The 24,779-nt window shown below is 42.4% G+C and overlaps 1 protein-coding gene across 1 annotated transcript; it reads right to left on the reverse strand.

The window, feature by feature from the left end:
- Positions 1–4,585: 4,585 nt before the first annotated feature.
- Positions 4,586–6,303, reverse strand: LOC121002573 (DNA damage-regulated autophagy modulator protein 1-like). The gene is made up of 6 exons (XM_040434016.1): positions 6,174–6,303; positions 5,838–5,980; positions 5,451–5,622; positions 5,021–5,082; positions 4,775–4,861; positions 4,586–4,666 (listed from the first exon to the last, which is right to left on the reverse strand). Exons 1-6 carry the CDS (start codon positions 6,301–6,303, stop codon positions 4,586–4,588), a joined length of 675 nt encoding a protein of 224 aa, XP_040289950.1.
- Between the last annotated feature and the right edge of the window lie 18,476 nt (positions 6,304–24,779).

The following is a 24,779-nucleotide window of genomic DNA, read 5'->3' on the forward strand; positions in this document are numbered from 1 at the left end:
CACTTATGGGGGGATCTGTGGATGACGGACACTTATGGGGGGATCTGTGGATGACGGACACTTATGGGGGGATCTGTGGATGACGGACACTTATGGGGGGATCTGTGGATGACGGACACTTATGGGGGGATCTGTGGATGACGGACACTTATGGGGGGGATCTGTGAATGACGGACACTTATGGGGGGGATCTGTGAATGACGGACACTTATGGGGGGATCTGTGGATGACGGACACTTATGGGGGGGATCTGTGGATGACGGACACTGTTACGGGGGGGATCTATGGCTTGCACTGTTATATATGTGCCAACCACAGACCCCCCACCCCATAACAGTGCCATCCACAGACCCCCCCCCAGCCCATAACAAAGCCATCCACAGACCCCCACCCCTTAACTGTGCCATCCACAGATTCTGTGTGCCCCGCCCCGCCGCCGCCCCCCCAGTATACAAATATAAAATGTATTATTGAATTAAAAGTTATTAAACATGCCCCCCTCACTCCTAATAGAGTACCGTATATCCTAATTGCTTCTGTATAATGCCGGCTGGCAGGCCGGGCGGCCGGCGCGTCCCTCACTGACGTCACTTGCAACACAACTTTGGGACTTAGCCAAAACCAAATCATTAGACCAGGGGCAATCTGACCAAACACCCCCCCTGCCCTCCACTGCAGTCAGTTTGGGGATCAGTATGGGTCCCGCAGCAGTTCCCCTGATTATCGGCCCCAACATACTTACCTGCTCTGCGCCGCGGGTAATTGTGTGTAATTCTGTGTTTTTTTTCTGCCCCTTCTGCCCCACTTACAGTACCTTCTGTCTACTGCGGTGCCCTCAAACACTGTATTTTCGGAAGTGACATCATAACTATAGAATATATACGGAACTGAGAATGCCTTTATGTATTTAAATTAATATATAACTTTTATTTTGTCATATAAAATAAGTGAGACAGTTAGGTGTAGTAGAAACCTGCACTATAGAAGATAGGGGGCGCACTGGGTCTGTAGTTGCAAATAAGGCCCAGTATCCTAGTCTGTTGGGGGAATGCTGGGGAGGAGCCTACTAATGAGGACCCTAACTCTCCCTAGATGCTCGCCCTACTTGGCCTAGTCTACTGAGTGTGATTACCTCAGTGGCTGTAGTCGGGGCACTCGTCCTTATAAGAACGACCCCCAGCCTCAGGAACCTCGGGCCTGTGCTGTACAGCCCTATGCTCAGATGACATCATAACTATCATTAACTCTTCACAAAAAATGAGAAAGAGATTGGGCCCCAAAATATAATAATGGAAGATGCCCAGTAGGGTTGCATCGGGTATAGAATTATCCATACCAAATCAATACTTTTGTATTGGTATCGATTTGATACCAGGATTTGTTTTTTACCGATACTGTGCAGCCTAGTATCACAGAACATGGCACGCGCTGCTCTCAGGGCGCACCATGTTCCCTCAGCAGCAAAGGAGCGAAGGAAGCAGTCTCTCCCTCCCTTCCCCTGTTCTCCCGCTGCCACCAATAAGAGGAGAGGAGGAGGGGGGGAGGGACTGTTGCCACGGTGCCACCAATGAAGATAACTAACGTTTAATACAGATACAGGAGGTGGGTGCCGGCGGCAGAATCACATAGCCGCACCCGACCTCTATGACAGGGAGCTGCGATCAGCGGGGTTAACTACCACTGATTACAGCTCCCTGTCATAGAGGTCGGGTGCTGGCACCCACCTCCTGTATTTGTATTAAGGGTGGCACAGTACACCCCCCTCAGTATTAAAAACATTGGTGGCGCAGTGCACCCCCCCAGTATTAAATTATTTGTGGCAGTGGCCACAGGGTCCCCTCCCCCCCTCTTCATTGGTGGTGCAGTAGCAGTTTCGATTGGAGCCCCAGCAGTGTAATCCTGGGGCTCCGATTGGTTACCATGGCAGCCAGGACGCTACTGAAACCCTGGCTGCCATGGTAAGCTCCCTGCTGCTGTGTGTACAAAGCTCAGGGCAGCAGGGACAGTGTAAAGTCCTGTTCACCTTAAAAGAGCTCTATTAGGATTAATAGGACAAGGGATTAAAAGATCCTAGGTTCTAACACCTAAGGGGGGAAATAGCTTTTAAATAAAAGGTTAAAAATCACAACAACAAAATATTAAGTATAAATCACCCTCTTTCCCAATTTTAATTTTTATATAAACAATAAATAAATAAACATATTACATATCGCCACATCCGAAAAATCCAAACTATTAAAATATAAAAAAATATCTTCTATGTAGTGAACGGCGTAACAGAAGAAGAAAAAAAAAACCTGTGCCATTCACCATTTTTTAGTCACCCTGGCCCCCCGCAAAAAAATAGGACAAGACTGTTCGATTATGGGCCGGATGTTCCATAAAATGCGGAATGCACGCTACGTTTTTGGTGTTTTATTTTTTTTGCATGGTATCGAGTATCGCAATACTTTTTTTATGGTATCAAAATCGAATAAAATGTTGTTATAATGACAACCCTAATGCCCAGTACCCCAGATGGTGATGGTGTACAACACAGTAAAAGTGCCATATTTTGTATCCAAAAGTATAACTGTGATCTTATAAGTTCCCTACGCAGAAATAAAGCCAAATAATTTGCTCCTCTCTTTGTGCCTTCTAGAAAGTAAAAATGCTTACTGTGTGCCCCCTAGAGAGTAACAGTGCTTCTTATTCCCCCCTAGACAGTAATGATGCATCCTGAGTGCCCGAGTGCTCAATAAAAAGGTAATTATGTCCCCGAGTGTCCCCTTCAACATTTATGTTGCCTCAAGTGCCCCATAAAATGTTTTGATGCCCCCCCAATTGCTCCCTTAAAAAGATATAATGCCCCTAAGTGCACCACACTCATTTTCAGACTGTATGTTACAGAAAAATGTTTTAAAACTTTTACTCAACTCACCACATTTCCCTAACGAGCGATCTGACAGTCTGCGTATGACAATGTGGTGACATCATTACACCACCCATGCCGACCCACTTACAACCTCTGCTTGGTCCCAGGGTGCTGTAGACCACAGGCCTCTGATCTGCTCTGTTATTAGTAAGCCTGTTTATACTCGTCTCCAGTCATGGGTCTAATGGTATATACTGTGCTCTGATACTGGTATTTCAGTTGTATATTCATTTTGTCCATGGTAATGCAGGGCGATATTCTATTCCTCTTTACTGGCAGTGATATAGATTGTGTCCTGTCACTGGCAATCTAGTGGTATTTGTCCTATTCCTTGTATTACCAGTGGTGTATGCCTTTCTATCATTGGTAGCCTAATGGTTAATATATTCCCTGACACTTGTATTCCTGTATACACTACCCCCCTTCATTAACAGTCCAGTTGTATATTTACTATTCCCTGTTACTTCTTCTCGATTGCTGTATACTATCCCATCATTAGAAGTCCAGTCCTATATACTACCACAGCTAGTACAGTGGTATGTAATAACAGTAGTCCAGAAGGTGAGCAAATATTGGACCTTCCTTTCAAGGGATGTGGGTCTGTAGTGGTGGCATGAACCAGCAATAGAAGAAAGCTCCGTTTTGACTTGAGCTCTGGGGCCCCCTCTCTATAAGGTACACCCGGTTTTCAGAGGTTTTATAAATATGACTTTTAACAATAATTTTACCCATTTTCTTCCAAATTGTTTAAAGGAGTATTCCAATTAGAATATGTTATCCCTTATCCCCTGGAAAGAAAATACCTGGTAGATTGGTGGCAGTCTGCCCACCTAGACCGGGTCCGCAACCAGTCACAATGATGAGGGATCCACGCCCCCAATTTGAAAAGAGCACTGGTTGAGTCTGCGCACCACCACTCTGTGCATTCTGTAGCACAATACAACATCACTATCTCTAACAATCACATAGATTTGGGGTGGAGTTGTAGTGCATATGCTCGACCAACACTCCATTCAAACAAGGGGACACAAGTCCTAGTAATAGCTGGATAAAAGATGAATTATCCCAAACAGAATGCCCTTTTAATGAATCACTTTTATTATACTTAGAAAATTTGAAGGTAATCTAATCCTGCCATTAGCACCTTCATCGTTTTCCTTCCAGAGCTTGGACTGATCACCCCTATGAAGTTCCCCGGTCTTTATTGGGTAACATTTGTTACAATACATTCCCTACAATAAAGAGGCTCGGACACATTGTTAGCTACCTCATGTATTGACTCATTTATTAACAGGCCAGTGGTTTTGAAATGGCCCTGATGATGGTGAACCCCCAACTCATCCTTCAACACTCAGGGAAGGAAAAACCCCCTAGTGGAGGAAACCTCCAGGGAACCATGGCTGAAGGACTGCCCTTCCCCTGGGCAAGGGGGTAAAAACCATCATTTGAGATGAGGTAGCTATGGAAAGTCCGGGTAATTGTCACATCCAGTATTTGGAAATTCTGCTAGATGTTGAATCCAGAAAATCCGGTATTAGGAAAGTCCGGTAAAATGTCACATCCAGTATTGAGGACAGAGACCAAGCCTGGAATCTGCCTCTTGATCCAGAAGATTCATGTCCAGCAATGTCATGATGGTTTCAGTTGTCTTGGCGCTCCACCCCTTGGATCTTATTGGAGGTTTTCAGGGTCCTGGGTCTTTTCTCTCAGGCCAATGGAGACACCTTCTCGGGACAACGTTAAAGACAAACGCTGAGAAAAAAGAATAAAGACCATTAATTATAAAACAGCTCTATATAATATATTACTTCTCTGAAATGTTTCTGGAGCACATTAGACCTTGATACGGCATCTACTCACCTGGAAATCTGTATAGTTAATTAGTTGGTGTATTATCAGGCCAAGGAATCCAGTCCACTCGGCCACCATGCCTGTCCTGGTGTAGATCTGCAGAAGACAGAATAGAGGATTAGTGCCTGGCGGTACTCACCAGGGACTCTATATGGAGTGAGATGGTAAGATGGAGGTGAGATAGGAGCTTTTATATTACTGTTACACGGGAAAGATGTAGATTATACAAGACGGTGAAAAGTTGCATGAACTCACCTCTTCACATCGGCCAGTACATGGAAGAAGCTGAAAGTAGCCGATGGTCATACACACAGAAACTGGAAGGACGAGTTAAGGACAAGTAACAGAATTAATTCTATTATTATAGTGTTTCCTATACTGTGATGTCTGATCTGTGCTACAATGGGGTCAGAGGAAGCGAATAATCTTAGTTGCCAACAGTCCCAAATTTGCCAAAATGTTTCCAAATTTTCAGAGACAATCTCTCTGTAAATTTGGGTTGTCCTGGGCCGAAAAATGGGTGGGGCTTAGTTTACCTCCACCAATGAGTGAGCGTGACCTGACAATTTAAGGGGGTGGGTAGCTTGACCCAAATTTACTAACGGCAGTAATGATGGTAAGTACGTATGTGTAAGTGTATCCAGCACACAACATGGCACTGTACCAGTCAGCTATAAGAGGATACAGGTCAGCAGGCCCACAATGGGCACCAAGGTTGATGCCAATCTAATGTGGCATAGGCGGCGACTGCTGAAGGATTTCTTGTACAGGCATACAGCTTGACCTAGGTTGTAAACGGCACAAAAGAAAAATGCCGGTCCTGCGCCGATCCTGTGGACTGTAGGACTGATCCTCATCTAGAACAAAAGCAGAGGAATAAATGTCATCAATATGGACGTCATGAAGATCTGAGAATACAGAACAGCAGAGGCCGCAGGTGGTGTAATTATACAGGGCCAGTAATACATAAGATCAGTCACCAGGGCACGTCATTGTATTTATACACATCTCTTGACTTCAAGCGATGTCCCCTCTGTATTACTAGTCCTGAGACCTCTGTATATAAACCTACCGAAACTATGGCGGTCACAATGGTCCCAATGCAGCCCATCCATGCAACGACATAGAGGATTCTCTGGCAGATGATATGTCGCCTCTCTGATTGTTCAGACCGGATGATCATGAACCGGTACATGATGGAAGCGTTGCCAGCTCCTGAAATAGACAATACATGGGATCAGCCGGGAACGTCCATAGACACTTGTGATAACCTCCAGGACTCAGTGATGATTATAATCTCCAGTGATGGCCGCCGCTCAGCAGTGAATAGTGATTAGGGAGATAACGTCATCACTGAGCGCTGGAGCCGCTGATCTCCTCATGATGTTGTCTCTCTAAATCCACTTACCAAAAAGGGCAGATATTAAGAAGACCACTGTAAAGACCACCGATTCGGGGAATATTCGTCCCGTGTCACTGAGAAAGAAAGCAAAATATTGGGTGTTATTAGGACACAAACGGCAGCAGGATTGCGTCATGTCTTCTAATAGCAGAGGAGACTTTATTTCCTTCCATTGTAATCATCCTCCATAATATGATCTAATGTCCAGACACAAATAGAAGACAAACAACAATGGGGAAGATATTATGGAGCCGTTGCTCATAGCAACCAGTGAGATTGCAACTCTAAAAAATTATTAAGAAAAAGACATTTTCTACAAAAAGTTGCTTTTTGCACTCTTAAGCCATTTCCAAAAAGTGGGTGTGGTTTAGGTGGGTTTAGCAGGAGGGGGCGGGCCTCCGTAAACTGGCAAATTTCCACCTGAAATATTTGGTGCAATTTTAAATTATTATTTTTTTTGTGCATGGGGGTCAGAGAGGCTCCTAATTTATTATGAGGCTTGTGCATCTCACTCCAGTGCAGATTAGATGAGGGCCGGGGCATGAAACCTCAGTCTTCATAGATTCCCCCACCCCCAAATGTGATGTTTTCTATACTAACAATTATTAGATGGAGCTTATTAATAATCTACTAATAATAATGTAATAACATTCCAGGAATAAACTGATAATACAGTTGTTGCGGAGCTTTACGGTATACCCTCAATATCTTCACTTAAATCCCTGTATAGCTGAAGAAGCAGGTCAATATCCAAGAGACAATTTCCCCAGTGACTGGACGACACACAGTTTGGGAGTCAACTGACTTTACTAGGCATGCGCACCTGGTTTCAAACTGCCAACAGCCTCATTTACATACAATACATAGATTACTATGGTACAAGGAAAAGTGGGGTCAGACAATAGCAAGGGCTGATGGGAGGTTGAGGGGGGACACTGCAGCTATTTTACACAGGTCTCCCAGTGTCCCTGAGACAACACCCTGCTGGGTAAACAATGGGACAGGAAAAGGGGGGAGGTGAAGAGGTACAGACAAGAAAGACATTCTGTAAGTGGCTAGGTTTGCCACAACGGTAATAACAGTAATACTACAGAGGAATCCCGCCCCGTCCCCTCTTACCTGATGTAAGGATATTTTACATGGCCTGGGATGACAGTCAAGGCAATCAGGGCACAGATGCCCGATAGCGTCCATATGACCCAGAGGAAAAGCAAGAATGCCAAACCCCGGATCTCCATGGCGCAAAGTCAATTATTCGCTAAGCGAAAGCAAGTATTTGCTAAGCAAAAGCACAAGCCGATCTGTCTCTCTCTATATCCAGAGAAAATCTGGCTGAGATAATGTCAGGCAGTGGTTTTCTAAGGCTCAGAACTCGGTGATGTCACTAGCTTCTGTGACATCATCACACATTCTGCAATCTTATTGGTCCTCGCTAGTTTATTTCATTTCATTGGTTCTCCCTTCATTGTTATATCATCTTATATACTTGAATCTGATTGGTCCTCAGTAGCTTCTGCGATGTGATTGGTGCTTCAACCTCCATACATGCCTGGATCTGATTGGTCCTCTGTATTTTTTTAATTTATGCATATGTTGCTGAGATGTTACTGGCTTTTCAAGTCTACTGAATAGAGAAGAAATTCTACTTTTATACATGTGTACCATATCACAACAGAATGAGTAAAACTGGGTTATGGACCCTGCACCCATGTGAGCCCCTCTGCCTACAATGTGTAGGGAATGAAGGGGCCATGAAAGGTGTCTCTTCTGCTGACCGTTTCAGGAGGGAAGATATCCCCTCTCACTGCTCTGCGCTCCTATCCAAATTATTCCTGCTTGTAAACTTGAAAATTGAGTTTTATAGACGTTTTTGGCCAATTATTGATAATGCAATTCCAAAATTATATGTATCCATTTAAGGTAGTTGTCTCACACTAGTTGCCCTGTAATACTTTTGCAGCAGTGGACGCAGCAGAGTATATGGTTTCATAGTCATATACTTTGCAGTAATGTTAATGTAATCCATTGACAAGACAGGTCAGTCCGAGTCAGAGTTACAGGGACGCTCTGATTTGTCTAGTAGAAGGGGTCTTGAGCAGAAGTCCCCATCTATGATGTTCAGATATGGCATATGGGTAGTGCTGTCCCAATGAGCCCACACTGGAGATACACCCATGATCTTCGGCTCCTGTCTCGTCTTTGCTACAGAATGATTTTGACGTTATTTGGTAATGAAATGGCAAATGTGAAATTTTCCTTTTTTTGATTGATTACAAAGGGAATTGAGGACAAATTGGAGAACCGTGGATTGTTGTGCAAAACAATGAAGACCTCCTTGGGGCTCATCTCCATACAGGAGGTCCAGCCATAGCCTAGCTCTATACACATACAGATACAGATTTCTGGAGGACACAGATGAAAATGATTTGTTACAAACATTACAGATGGACAAGTGCAACCCCGGGTCTCCCCCATATGAATCTACTGAAGATGGTCCCATAGTCTTATACTAATTTTATGTTTCATCATAGACTTTTCATATCAACAGTAGAATAGGCCAATATGTCTAAAGCGTACCTGTTATATTAGATGTGCATGTGAATATATTGTAATATACACAATTGTAATATAGATTTTTTGAGGACACTGACATCTTCCTGAATACTTGTAAAATAATTCAGAGGCTCACCCTTCCTACACTATGGATAAATTGAAGGTTCTCTACCAAATAGCCTGCCCACTGCCAACTAGTGTACAATAGAAATTATAAATTGATTAATAGACACACCTCCACCTGGACTATTAGTATCAACCAATTATATAGTTAAAATATTTTATTATACAATATAACAATTACAAATGGTACCAGAAGGGCCCTTTCTGAATTAGTAAAAGACAATAAAAAATAATATAAAGAAATGAAAAACATAAAAAATGATGTACTTATTGTTATCCCCTTATTAATTGTAGGACAATGTATCAATCTCTTGCCTTGATGATAGATATTAGATATAAAGTGCTGTCAAAAAAGGTATTAGATATAGTCCCAATATGGATGTTCCATTAGTATAATACACCTTGTAGGATTTAAGGGTTATAGCAGTGTATCTTATATTGTTTTAACGAGTTTTGAAATGTTACAAAGGAGGAAATCCAGAACTTAATTATGGCCACTGAGGAAGGAGCTAGAACTTAAATTCCAGTTCAATGCACAGCCTTGTGGGTTTCAGACCTTCTAATCTTCTTCTCACTGGAATATTCTGGTAGCTAAGTTGCTTCCTTGGTTCTCAGAAACAGAGGTTCTCTGAACTTGGGCCTAGCTCTGAGTAGCTTGCACGTGTAGGTTTTACTGTTCCTTAACCAAAAGTAGACTTGGACTAATCAGGGGAGTGGATCCAGGTCCATCACCCTGGAAATTTGACACAGTGAGCCATTTTACTGCATATTCCTGGGAGGAAGTTGGGTGGAGGGCTTGCCCTGATTGGCTTACAGGCTTGCAGACAGCCTGGATCAGCCAATCAGTGGGCAGCAGGCAGGGAAATGCCTGTCAAGAAAAAAAATGGGGGTTAGTCAGCACATCTAAATGTGCAGGTTGCGGGGGCGTGTCCGGACGCTGACGGTGATGGCTGCCTGAAGGAGCTGCTCCTGCCTGCACCGCGAATTACTGGCCAGCGACACATCTCTCCTGGATCATATGGGAAAGAAAGTGGCTCCAAAAAAGACCCTATCCCTCCCCGATCCCCCTCACCTACTAGGACCCTTGAACAGTGCTGGGATTGCACTCCGGGTCCGGCGCTTCCACCGCGCAGCACCAAGGCACAGAGGGCCTCCCGCCATTCCTCCCTCCCCCCGCCGGATTCCCGTGCCCTGCCCAGGGAGAAGGACACAGTGCTACTTACCCCTGCAGGATCTCTTCAGGGAACCGGATCGCCATCTGCAGTGTCCACACGCGGATCCTCTGACCTGGGGCTCTCATCGGCCGCCCCGGACTTTCGGCCTGCTACTGCTGGAAGGAGGGATCCCGTCATGATGTCTCCTGGACCCACTTCTCAGGGGGAGACTGCAAGTAAAGGTACTGTGGCTACTAGGGGACGGGATATTAACCCAGGGGACCCTGCATCTAGCCTTCCTGGGACCCCACTGCTTGAGCCCTTGCGAAATAAGCAGCTCCCAGCCCCACTATTGCTGGACCAGGGGGACAGCAGCTCTCCTCTCCCTTCTGACATCTGGGCCAGATCCCCAAGCCCTCCAACACTTGCCCTTATGGACTCCCCATCCCTGCCTGAACCTCCACAGCCATGGGCGAGCTATTTTAACAGTTTTCCTACAAAAGAGGACTTTCGGGTTCTTATTTCTGAAGTTACGGAAGCCTGCAGAGCTGAAATTGCGGCAGTTCACACTGACATTATACATGTGGTGGACAGGGTTGACTCCCTGGAAAATGCCCATGACGATACCAGGCAATATATTTCCACTCTTCATGAATCCATTTCTGCCCAAACGGCGGTACTCAGGGGCATGGGATGGCATTTAGAGGACTTGGATAATCGAGGGCGCTGGAATAACATCCAAGTACGGGGTCTTCCGTAGGCTACCGGTGACGAAGATCTCTTTGCTACGCTGGAAGCCATTTTTAACATGATCCTGGGGCAACCATCCTCGCACAAGATCAAATTGGACGGGGCTCATAGAGCACTCAAGCCTAAGGGATCTGCTACACGTCCTAGGGACGTAATTTGTTGTGTCCACGATTTTGCCCTTAAAGAATCCATCATGGCTAAGGCGAGATCCCTACGCAACTTTGACTTTGATGGCGCTCCAGTTCAATTGTTTCCTGACCTATCCTGGTTCACACTCCAGAAAAGGAGACATCTTCAGCCTCTCCTCACATTACTAGTGATTAGCGGCAGGGGTCATATTCGAATTCGCAATATTTCGCGAATATTTTGTAGAATATTCGCAAATTCGAATATTCGTTATATTCTATGATTTTTTTTTACTCGAAAAATCGTCAAGGTAATGATCGTGTAATATGCGAATTTTCATCATGCGAATTTTAGTAATTTTTGAATTTTTATTGCGATTTTTTTCAACTTACAACTGTTAGACAAAGAAGATTATAGCACTATATTAGCTAAATTGCTCTATATTAGTTTTTTTTTCCGAATATTTGCTATATTGCTATAACTTTGTTTTTTCGAATATTCGTAATATTCTAAAACAAGAATATATAGCAATAAAGTGAATATTCAAAAAAAAAAACGAATTTAGAGCAATTTAGCTAATATAGTGCTATAATCTTTTTTTTTATAGTTGTAATTTTTTTCCAATCTGGACTTCAGATGAGAAAAAAATTTCAACTCTTAGACAAAGAAGATTATAGCACTATATTAGCTATATTGCTCTAAATTTTTTTTTTTTCTTCGAATATTCACTATATTGCTATATATTCTTGTTTTAGAATATTACGAATATTCGAAAAAACGAAGTTATAGCAATATATCAAATATTCGAAAAAAACAAACAAATATAGAGCAATTTAGCTAATATAGTGCTATCCTCTTCTTTGTCTAATAGTTGTAAGTTGAAAAAAATTGCAATAAAAATTCGAAAATTTGCAAACAACACTACTCCTAAAGTCAAATATACTGCAGCCTTCTCATTGGCCCACAAGCTAGAAGCAGGGAGGGATCATGTGTACTGATTTAAAAAAAAAATCGAATATTCGAAATTACGAATATATATCACTATATTCGAAATATTCGCGAATTTTCGAAGTACCTTTATTCGCGATAAAAATTTGAAATTTGAATATTCGTGATCAACACTAGTCTTCATCTGGCAACTCCCTTGTAAAAGGCTGCTCTACCATCCAGAATGAGTTTTCTTTGCTTCCTCAGAGGCAGGTGGTTTAGGCACCGTATTGTGCTGGCTGCTCCAATAACTCCCAGTGCTGCTTGGCTTACTTCTCTCACTCACTCTACACTTCTCTCTCTCACTAAACTCTAGACTGACTCCCACTAACTGAGCATCAACCCCTTTTAGAGGGGAAGGACGAGCAGTCCCATTTAGCAACTCTTGCTATGGGAACTCTATTTACAGCCTTCAAGAGGAAAATACACATGAGTGCAAAATATACATTTGCAGACATTAACCCCTTAATACAGTGGGCATGGGCCTACTGCACTACATGCTATCCTGTTTATATCACAACTTCAATAATTCTGGGCAGGACAATTACTCATAAATTGTATTTTGTGCCTTATCTCCCTGCTTACATTACAGCCACCATTAACCATGTACAATTGTTTTGGATTCCGTCAGGACTTAAAGGGATTTTCTGGGCTCCAGATAGGTCATCAACATTCAAAGTGCTGCTTCCAGCAGCTGCAGGGAATACTTGATTTATGGGAGTGCAGTGTGCTGGATCTCCACCGATATGATTTCGATGAGCCATCCTGAGGATAGGTAATCAATCACTATGTCCTGGAAAACCCCTTTAACTGTATATTCTGGGGGTCATTTACTAAGCGATATACACCAGTCTTCTGGCGCATATCTGTTGCAGATTGCGGTGCAGATAACCTTTTCCCTTTTCAGATCTAAAAAAGGGGGCATGGGCTGCCAGGACTGTCTCATTTATAATTTTCTATGCCTGTTTTAAGCATAGAAAATATTCTATATCTACACCAGCAAGGAATCTGGCATAAATTTAGATCAGCGGTGGATATCAGCGAAGTTATGGAGAGGTTGGCGCAGGAGTCCAAAATGCCGGTCTTAATAATTGACCCCCTCTGTTCTTAAATCCTGACAGACTCTAATATAATTCTGCCAACAATGTATGGTATAGAAAAATTTTGTAGGAGTGTAGCTGAGGGTGCCAACATGTCTCTCTGCTTTGGCCATGGTATTTAGATACAAGTCTAGGGCAGTGAACTGAACGTTTGCGTGGAGTGAAGGAAAGCCTAGCTACAACTCTGCCACATCTTTTTCATACAGCTGTATCCCAGTGATAAGAGAAGTTAGCTTCCACCCTCGCTGATGTCACCACTGAGCTTCACTTCTAGACTATTTCTTAATTTTAAACCTGTAATGTTATATAGGCTATAACAAGGGTGATAGCTTCAGTCTGTCTGTCACATCCCAGATAACCAAATAAACACTGGATCACTGATACTAGATTATATTTCGCACTCAGCAGGCATATATTCAATCAAATCCATGTCCATGGACTGTGTCTGTCTCCCACAAACACTTGAATACCTGGGCTCTATATCAGAGTGTGCATTCAGCAGTGCTTGAGAGATTACAGAAAGGAATCTACAATGGTTTTAAAAATCATTGCTCTAAGCATTAGGGCTAGGTGTGAAACTTATTGTCATGACCCCTGAAGTGGTCTCAGAGAGTGCTGCCTTACCTAGAGTTGCCACACAGAGAGTCAAATTTAATACAGTGATGAAATTCACAGGAGGAGTGTAAGAGGGCCAGGAACTTATGGGTGAGAGGGTCAGAAACGTCAGCGACCACAGTACACACGCACAGTGGTCAGTTGCAGGGCCTAGTGGGCTGGTTGAGTCACTGTATCTGGCAATCACGGTCTTTCAGGTCAGAAGTGGTCAAAAACAACAGTACTTGTGTTATCCCAATTAGCCTCTTGTATGGACCAAATGATCACCCAAGTCGTGGCCTAGTTAGTAGCATCAGTCCTGAGAAGGTCTACAGCATAGGATAAGGTCCATAACTACTCTGTCAGATATCAGGGTCTCTATCTCTCTATGCAGGTCCAGCTACCACCACTGATTGTACTCAATGCTAACTAACTAGTGCCACGTGCACCTTGACTCAGCAGCACTGTGCCATACACATTGACTAACCTTTAGGTCCTCCCACTCCTCCTATTTATGACCTGGCTCCACCCAGGATGCAACCCATGCAGTTCAGTGCTGCAGTCTCTATACACGTGACCCCTAACCCCATTTAGGCTGCATGCCCACTGCTAAGTTTTAAAGTACACACAAAATACAGTGCCTGCAATAAAGCATATGTTAGACTTGACATACAATTCCCTTTCCAACACAACTTTTATAAGATGACGTATTACAGCGTACAAAACATAACATGGCAAAACATAACAATATGGAGGTCACCGGTCCCTTCACTGGCAGTTACAGTTCATGGATATGGCTTCCTGGAAGTTTTGGAGGAGGATACTCCATTACAGGCCCAGTGCATGCAGCTTTGATAACTTTCTAGTAAATGGTCAGGTATTTCTAGAGCTGGATTTCAGATCTGCATGTATAACACATCATGCAGTAATTATGTCAAGACCTGGATGCAGTAATACCCCAACTATGGGTTTTGGTAGGATTGCACCAAGTTGGTAGACCTCCAGTTTAGTTGATATTAACACCGGATACTGGTAGTGGTAATTTTATAATTCTAAGACATGAACAGGTTATTGCAAGAACAGTCAGATTGCTTCCTATTTTGACTAGATACTGCCCTAGCAATGTGGCATTTTTTTTCCTCAAACAAATAAAGTACACACGTGACTGATTTAGGGTGGAAAAAGTGGCAACCCTAGCTGTTGGGCATAAGACTAAAGCAAAATGAAATAAAGTACAAATAAACATGATTAGGACTAGGCCTGCGGAATTATAATACAGTACAATAGCACAAGAGAAATCAGTCTCAGTAATGCATTTCAAAAAATATCCTCAAGCTGAATGTTGTCATGGCTAGGTCACTTAGAATTGGAGGGCATACTGTATTTCTAAAACATGGGGGGGGGGGAAGAATGTGTAATAATTAAGTTAAATAATGAAGGTCCGTGAGTGACTTTAAAACAAAGTAGTAAATGCTAACATTGTATGGGAATGTTTGTTTTCTTCTAGCATGACATTTTCACATTTTAAAAGGTATGTCAGAAATAATTTAATTTTAGTGTTTTCTTTCCAAGGAATGTTCAACAGAGGAATTCCAGAATATACCCTGAACCACAGGAAATTTGTGGAGCGTTTTTAGAAGATCAAAAGGTTTTGTCCATTCCTAGATGAGAGCTACTACAGAACTGAAAAGTTTCATGATTGTTGAAGTTCATGTGAAATCTAAGGGAAATTCAATGATGCATACCTCTATCACCCTAGGGTATCAGTTGAGTGAAGACGGTGTTCTGTTCTCTTCACTAAGTGACATTGAGCTGGTCCAATCAAATTAATTGAACAAAATTTCACAGGAATTTGAAACCCTGCCAAGTAAAATGTATGGATTGGTTTCTTTCTACTCCTCACGTCGCCATTATTTGGAGCAACTGTTTTAATGTCCTCAGTGACAAATGAATCTAAGTAATGAACGTCTTACAGAAATTTCTTTAACCACAAAAAAAAACTGAAAAAAAATAAACTTTATCTACAGTCACTTTCAGAGAGACAAACCAATCCCCATGCATGCAGAAAATGTGCAAAGAGAGCAAATATTTTAGAGAAAAACTAGTCAATAGATATATTATTTATCTTTTTTTTTTAAACGTCTGAATTATTGCAAATTTTTTTTACAATTTCCATGAAAACTCATAAACAAGGATGTAAAATATATTGAAATCAGAATTAAGGCAATGGGAATCCACCATTTGCAGCTATTGCAATCTTGCAGGCATTTGCTTCTGCAAACGACACCCAAAGCTTAGAGAAGAGCCATTTATAAGATGCACTGGCTTGGTGGCCACTATTTTGGAACAATGCACCACAATAGCTCGATAGGGTTGAAATTTTCAAATTTTTTCTTGATCATTATTATTTTTTTATTAAAATAAGCAAAGGATAAGAGATTAACCATTATTCCAATGCATACACAGCTCAATCAATGCAAAAGAGCATTATCTATCCATGCAAAGAATGGAGAATGTTGAGTATAATAAACATGTAAGAACAAAAGAAAGATACAGATAATCAGCAGCAGGGAGATCAGCTATGTACATAGTTCCTAAGGGTGTGTCAGCACAGAGCATGGTACATGTGTGATGTGGCCTCCTGGTAAAAGTGAGTAGTACAGGCAGGGAGGGAAGAGGTAAGAGTGAGACTGTAGTCACTGAGGATTAAGAGTTGAGGTGGGAAGTTGTGTGCTGAAGGTAAAAAGCAAGGCATCAAGGACTATCAGACATTAAATGGGGTGGACGTGGATGGAAGGAGGTGAGGGGTACGATGACAGGATTGAGTTGATGGTTGATTTCCATTGAAGAGAGATAAAGAGTTTTCACTGCTATAATCATCTACATGAGTAAGTAATCACTTTTGGGTGGAAATTTTTTGAAGGTAACTAAAGGAATATGCAGAGTGGTTCAAAAGTATGGAGACACCTGAATAAATGGAAAATGGTGGTTGGGAATATCATCCTGTGTGTGGCATGTTGCTAAGGGAAAGGGGGCAAATCTGTGAGGGGCAGTGTCCAACATAGTGGCCATTTTGAAAGCCGTCAATATTTTCACATGGGAAGGGGTGCATGTAACATACTTATCTGATTGAGAATTTGATGAATCCAAATCTGTGTCTAAATGTACTTAAATTTATAAATTATTGTAAAAGGGATTATCTAACTTTAGCAAATGGCATTTATCATGTAGACAAATTTAATACAAGACATTTACTAATGTATTTTGATTGGCCATATTGCCTCCTTTGCTGGCTTGATTCATTTTTTCCACCACATTATACACTGCTCCTGTCCAGTGGCTACAACTACCCTGCAATCATGCAGCGATGGCCATGCTTACACACTATAGGCACTTTTTCCTATAGTGTCCAAGCACGGCCACTGCTGCTGGATTGCAGGGTGGTCGTAACCCCTCTATTCGAACAATGTATAATACTCATATCGAGATGAGTCCTGGACTATGAGATTAACCAAAGGAGATGAGGTCCAGAGTCATCTCCCAGTAAGTTTACATTTTTATGTACTATTCTTTTGTGCGGACGGATGAGTTTGCTGTGGGCAGGTTTGGGACCCTAAATCCCATAATGGCATGCTAGTGGCTTAGTGACCCCAAACCAGGTAACAGGTTCAATTCATTCCACCCTGTACAAAGTTCCCACTTTATCAGTAGAAAAGTGTCCCTAAACCATGACATTTCTTCTGCTAACTTTGACAGATCAAAGAGTACTTCAGCATCTCTTCATTTGTTTGTCTGCTACTCACAGATGTTCTTCTGTGTGATCCAAACGCCTTACATTTAGACCCATCTGTCTACAACATTTTTTCTTTAAAATGTGTCTAGGAGACATGTATCTCGTTGTTAAAATGAGATTGGTGCCTTTGTAAGCAGAAATAACTTTATGTACCAGTCAGAAATAAAAAAGCTACCTGGTAATCCACAGCCTTTAAGTTGGGTCCTGTCATCCTGTTGGCATGCCTTTCTACGGTGTCCTCAAGAGCTGCTATAGCAGTCCCATGCCTACATGGAGAAATGTGGTTATTGCTCCCTGAAGAACCTTGATTGAATATAATTTCTCTTTACAGGACCATTGACAGCAAATTCATGAACAGAAATATAAAATAAGACATTTCAAAGATATCTTTGGAATTTAGTATGAGAATTTGATCTTATGATGTTGTATCTATGATTGATTTAATCAAGTCAATGGGAATAATTTACTAACACTGGTGCTCCGTGTGAATGGTGCAGTAGGCTTGCCCTCAGTGCCATATCGGCCAAATTTATTGATAAATTTGTTGATTCCTCTAATACAGTGGTTCTCAACCTTTCTAAAGCCGTGACCCCTTAATACAGTTCCTCATGTTGTGGTGACCCCCAACCATTAAATTTTTTTCCTTGCTACGTCATAACTAATTTTGCTACTGTTATGAATTGTAATGTAAATATCTGATATGCAGGATGTATTTTTATTGCTACAAATTGAACATAATTAAAGCAGAGTAATTAATCACAAAGACATCCACAGATCCCCCCCTAAACAGTGCCATCCACAGATCCCCCCTAAACAGTGCCATCCACAGATCCCCCTCCCCTAAACAGTGCCATCCACAGATCCCCCTCCCCTAAACAGTGCCATCCACAGATCCCTCCTCCCCTAAACAGTGCCATCCACAGATCCCCCCTCCCCTAAACAGTGCCATCCACAGATCCCTCCTCCCCTAAACAGTGCCATCCACAGATCCCCCCTCCCCTAAACAGTGCCATCCACAGATCTCCCCCTAAACAGTGCCATCCACAGATCCCCCCCTAAACAGTGCCATCCACAGATCCCCCCTCCCCTAAACAGTGCCATCCACAGATCTCCCCCCTAAACAGTGCCATCCACAGATCCCCCTAAACAGTGCCATCCACAGATCCCCCCTAAACAGTGCCATCCACAGATCCCCCCTAAACAGTGCCATCCACAGATCCCCCCTAAACAGTGCCATCCACAGATCCCCCCTCCCCTAAACAGTGCCATCCACAGATCTCCCCCCTAAACCGTGCCATCCACAGATCCCCCTAAACAGTGCCATCCACAGATCCCCCCTAAACAGTGCCATCCACAGATCCTCCCTAAACAGTGCCATCCACAGATCCCCCCTCCCCTAAACAGTGCCATGATGGCACTGTTTAGGGGAGGGGGATTTGTGGATGGCACTGTTTAGGGGGGGATCTGTGGATGGCACTGTTTAGGGGGGATCTGTGGATGGCACTGTTTAGGGGGGAGATCTGTGGATGGCACTGTTTAGGGGAGGGGGGATCTGTGGATGGCACTGTAGGCGGATCTGTGGATGGCACTGCCATCCACAGATCCCCCTACAGTGCCATCCACAGATCCCCCTCCCCGACGCTCACAGCAGTATATTTATAAACTAATCAGTAACTACTTTAACTTTAATCATTGCTCATTGCTGAGCTCTTTACTTGGATTATAATTTATTTGGATATGGGATATCTTACTCTGTCTTAGCTCCGGTAATAGCAGGCAGTGCAGGGAACGGCGCTCACTCACTGACGTCACGCGCCTGCGCCGCCTAGTGGGAGGAGCAGGCGCGTGACGTCAGTGAGTGAGCGCCGCCCCCCACACTGCCTGCTATTACCGGAGCTAAGACAAAGTAAGATATCCCATGTCCAAATAAATTATAATCCAAGTAAAGAGCTCAGCAATGAGCAATGATTAAAGTTAAAGTAGTTACTGATTAGTTTATAAACATACTGCTGTGAGCGGCGTGGCCCTGTACACTGCGTGCAGAATTATTAGGCAAATGAGTATTTTGACCACATCATCCTCTTTATGCATGTTGTCTTACTCCAAGCTGTATAGGCTCGAAAGCCTACTACCAATTAAGCATATAAGGTGATGTGCATCTCTGTAATGAGAAGGGGTGTGGTCTAATGACATCAACACCCTATATCAGGTGTGCATAATTATTAGGCAACTTCCTTTCCTTTGGCAAAATGGGTCAAAAGAAGGACTTGACAGGCTCAGAAAAGTCAAAAATAGTAAGATATCTTGCAGAGGGATGCAGCACTCTTAAAATTGCAAAGCTTCTGAAGCGTGATCATCGAACAATCAAGCGTTTCATTCAAAATAGTCAACAGGGTCGCAAGAAGCGTGTGGAAAAACCAAGGCGCAAAATAACTGCCCATGAACTGAGAAAAGTCAAGCGTGCAGCTGCCAAGATGCCACTTGCCACCAGTTTGGCCATATTTCAGAGCTGCAACATCACTGGAGTGCCCAAAAGCACAAGGTGTGCAATACTCAGAGACATGGCCAAGGTAAGAAAGGCTGAAAGACTGGGCCAAGAAATATCTCAAGACTGATTTTTCTAAGGTTTTATAGACTGATGAAATGAGAGTTAGTCTTGATGGGCCAGATGGATGGGCCCGTGGCTGGATTGGTAAAGGGCAGAGAGCTCCAGTCCGACTCAGACACCAGCAAGGTGGAGGTGGAGTACTGGTTTGGGCTGGTATCATCAAAGATGAGCTTGTGGGGCCTTTTCGGGTTGAGGATGGAGTCAAGCTCAACTCCCAGTCCTACGGCCAGTTTCTGGAAGACACCTTCTTCAAGCAGTGGTACAGGAAGAAGTCTGCATCCTTCAAGAAAAACATGATTTTCATGCAGGACAATGCTCCATCACACGCGTCCAAGTACTCCACAGCGTGGCTGGCAAGAAAGGGTATGAAAGAAGAAAATCTAATGACATGGCCTCCTTGTTCACCTGATCTGAACCCCATTGAGAACCTGTGGTCCATCATCAAATGTGAGATTTACAAGGAGGGAAAACAGTACACCTCTCTGAACAGTGTCTGGGAGGCTGTGGTTGCTGCTGCACGCAATGTTGATGGTGAACAGATCAAAACACTGACAGAATCCATGGATGGCAGGCTTTTGAGTTTCCTTGCAAAGAAAGGTGGCTATATTGGTCACTGATTTGTTTTTGTTTTGTTTTTGAATGTCAGAAATGTATATTTGTGAATGTTGAGATGTTATATTGGTTTCACTGGTAAAAATAAATAATTGAAATGGGTATATATTTGTTTTTTGTTAAGTTGCCTAATAATTATGCACAGTAATAGTCACCTGCACACACAGATATCCCCCTAGAATAGCTAAAACAAAAAACAAACTAAAAACTACTTCCAAAAATATTCAGCTTTGATATTAATGAGTTTTTTGGGTTCATTGAGAACATGGTTGTTGTTCAATAATAAAATTAATCCTCAAAAATACAACTTGCCTAATAATTCTGCACTCCCTGTATATTCTAACCCCCAGGCAAGCGTCCCTGTCACCATGGGAACGCCTGGGGGTTAGAATATACCATCGGATTTGAGTTTTTACGATCTCACTGAGCTCGTAAAACTCAGATCCGATGGTATATTCTAACCCCCAGGCAAGGGTCCCCGTCACCATGGGAACGCCTGGGGGTTAGAATATACCATCGGATCTTCTGAGTTACTCAGCCGCAAAACAAGCACCGGCTCTGCTTGGCCCCAATAGGAAGCCTCAGGCGACCCCCCGGAAAGGGCCGATCGACCCCCAAAGGGGTCGCGACCCCTAGGTTGAGAACCGCTGCTCTAATATAAGACACTATTTTCCACCCCAGAGAAGTGGTATAAAATCTTTATAAATGACTTGCAAATGGCTATATGCCTTAACAATATTTTTGAAAACTTGTAAATACGTATCAAAAGGAGTTGCTCACCATAAATGGGCTTAAACAACAAATTTTTCAGTGCACTTACACCATAAAACTGGTACAAATACACGAACCCATCTGCCCTACAATGTCTAAGATATAATATTAAAGGGACACCTCCATTAGAAAGAAAATTATATTAACATGCCTATATGTGAATATTTTTGTACCAAAAAAATACACATTTTTTCTGGATATAATTTTTTTAGTTCCTCCATGTATTCTACTTCCTGTCTTGGTTCATTAACTTCTTCCTTTGTTTGGACTTTTACACAGTGAACAGCTTTGCTTAACTCAGTCAATCAGGCCACCGCTCTAGTCAGACAGGGAAGGGAAGATGAGTGACTTCATTAGAGCATCAGACATTAAACTGATAAGCCCAAAAAAAAAAATAAAATTGTGGCTTTTGAAGGTAGAAAGGAAAAAAAAACTAAAACACAAAAATTAAAATTGTCCCAGTCCTTATGAGGTTCAGTAATAATTATGGATTATTAAATATTAACAATGAGGTGCAATAAAATACAGAAATACTGTAAGAATCTCTCCAACTGAACGAGCCAAGATTTCTGATTTTGTGTCATTCATAGACTGTTTTATAGTTATTGTAAGAGAAAAGGGACTCTGATAAATGGCCTCTATTGAAAGCTTTAGAAATGATCGCCAGGCAGAATGTTTCTTTAAAACAGGTATGTTATGCTGTGAATTTATTGACTGTTCTGTAAACTAACAAAGGAGGACTTTCCTTCTCTACAAAGCTCAGATGATGTGTTAGAAATGTGGAACAAATGTATATATCACATGGCGCGTTCACCCGCTGGGCTTGTGGCATAGATCTCTCAATTCTCTTCAGTCTAAATTCGTAGGAGGCAGGTAAAAAAATAAGAATAATAATAGAAAAATCCATTAATTAATAACAGCCAGCCTGGGCAGAAAGGTGTCCCATTACCAGAGTGCTTACAGCTTAAGGTGCTGGTGACATGATCAAGATGGAAGAACGTTTTAATGTAGATTAAAATGGAGGTGCGGCCTCTATTGTATCTGCCAAACTATGGGTGGCGATGCTTAGAAAAGCTGAGCTCCTCAGAACAGCTGCAGGGAGATGTCTGCTTACTGAGCCCTGCTCATTGAATGCCAGGCAGTTCTCTTCGTGCTAAGCTCTTCACACCGCTCGGGCAGAACTTTCTTTTATTACGGAGTCCTTAGTACTTAAGCTAACAGGGGTTTTGCCTATCCTAGAGGGAAGCTTTGCAGCCAATTCTTTCTAGAGAGTTATAGGTTTTACATATCAGAAGTGAACAGAGTGAAACTTTCTGTCAGAAGGAAAATGTGAAGACAAATGAGGAGATTAATTAGTTAGACAACATATAAATTAGTTCAGGTGATGTCATCTACGCTTTTGGCATGAGATTTAGCCATTACAGTACTACAGCACAGGACTAAATGTGCTCAAGGAAAGTCCTCGAAAATGGGCAGTAGATATAGAAAAAGTGGAGAAATGCAAGAAGACAACAAAAATACATACTACACTACCACCCTCATATTAACGCTGAAGAGTTTCTAATGTCATATTTAACCCTTTAGTGACTGCCAATATGCCTTTTTACTGCAGTCATAACGGGACCTTATTCTAGGTGGTCACCTTTTTTATGGTAGTCTAACCTAAGCACTGCACGGATCTCCTGTGCAGTGAAGCGCAGAAGCTTGGGTCTCTTATGACACCTGGGCTCCTGCATTAATGGTCCAGAACACCAGAGATGCTGTTTAACCCATTAGATGTTGCGGCATTTAAGTGGTTTCAGATGGCCGGAGCACCCTCTGTCACAAGAGCAGAGCCCAGAACCGGATTGCAGGGAACCAATGTCTTCAGAGTGCACCCGGGGGTCTAATGACCTGTCCTCCTTGTAAGCCAGAGGTGCAGCCTGATAGATTGCTTGTCCGTTTCTACATATCAAAGTCCCCTTGTTGGACTAATATGTGTAAAATCAAGAATTAAGTTTTACTAAAAAATAAAATCTCCAAGTAAAAAAAAAGACACAACATTTTCCATGGTAAAATAAGCTTTTCTATGGGGAAAAAAATGCAAAAAATAAAACCCTCTTCACATATTTGGTATTGCCACACCCAACAATCACGTAATTTATCCCGCAAGTGCCATTAAAAAAAAACAAAAAAAACTGAATTGCTGTTAACTGCCGTTATTTATGCCACAAACGTGTATATTTAAAAATTTTCCCACAATTTTTATTTACTAGCCCTAATACGGCTACATCATTAGAAAAATAATAAAGTTATAGCTCTTGGAGTGCACCAATCAAAAAATGCTTGGCCATTAAGACCTATTATTTACATTGAGTTTGTACCCCCCCCCCCCCCCCACCCCAGGGGATTTTCTCCAGGTATTCTGTTTTCTTGTCACATTCCAGAGACACATAAACTGGATTTCTATTAAATTGACCCTAGTCTGTGTATGTGTGAGAGATAGAGAAGTTAGTTTTTGAGCCCCAGAGATAATGTATATCATGGCTTCTGTGGGGCCAATGCAGAAAAGGGCCCAGTCCTGGTTAATTTCTGCCCCTTCACTACTGAAAATCCTAAGTAAGAATTGTTGATCATTCCTGTTGCCTTGTTACTTGGTCAGATTAGTTTTGTAGTTACAGGGACAACTAAAGCAACCCTTTAGAACCACAGATCTCAACTTTTTGGACTTCTTGAATATGTGGTGGCTTGGCTATTTTTAGAAGTCCCAAAGTGGAGGAAGTAAGGGGGGCCACATATGTGTAGCTTGCTTTGAATTTACTGCTATGGGATTTCTTAATATAGCCAAGTACACTCACTCAGCTATTTTCGGAAGTACCATAGCAATGAATGGAGAGGACACCACACATGCACAGGGTGCTCTCTATTCATGGCTCAGTTCTTAAGATAGGATCTCTGGGACCCGTACATATCAGATATTTATGACATATACTATTGGTACATTCAAAAAGTCGAAATGGGAGGACCCTATTATGATATGGGGATATGGCTGCAAAAAAAAAATATCTACAAACAAGGGGGTTCTCTGGGAACGAAGAAAATAAAATTACTGAAAATAAATATTACTTTATTATAAAAATAATCCTTTCATTATTATAATGGCTTGTTTTGTCTCGGGAGCAATCATTAGGAGAAATAAAATGGCAGCTGTCCTATTAGTACACAGAAAAACTGTCCTAATCACACAGGAGGACAAGTTACTTCACAACACTAATATGATCCGAAATACAGCTGATAAGATCTTCAGCCGAATCTCTGCAGGAATGGAGTTCATGAGGAGACGTGAAGTACAGAGAGGAGGTGGGGTGCAGCACTTGTATGTAGTCTCCATTACCACAGCCCCACATTATAACAGTCTGTCCTGTCCGTCCTCTCTGTTTGTCATATCTCCTTTTGAACTCC

This window comes from Bufo bufo, chromosome 5 (assembly GCF_905171765.1).
Source record: "Bufo bufo chromosome 5, aBufBuf1.1, whole genome shotgun sequence".
NCBI lineage: Eukaryota > Metazoa > Chordata > Amphibia > Anura > Bufonidae > Bufo > Bufo bufo.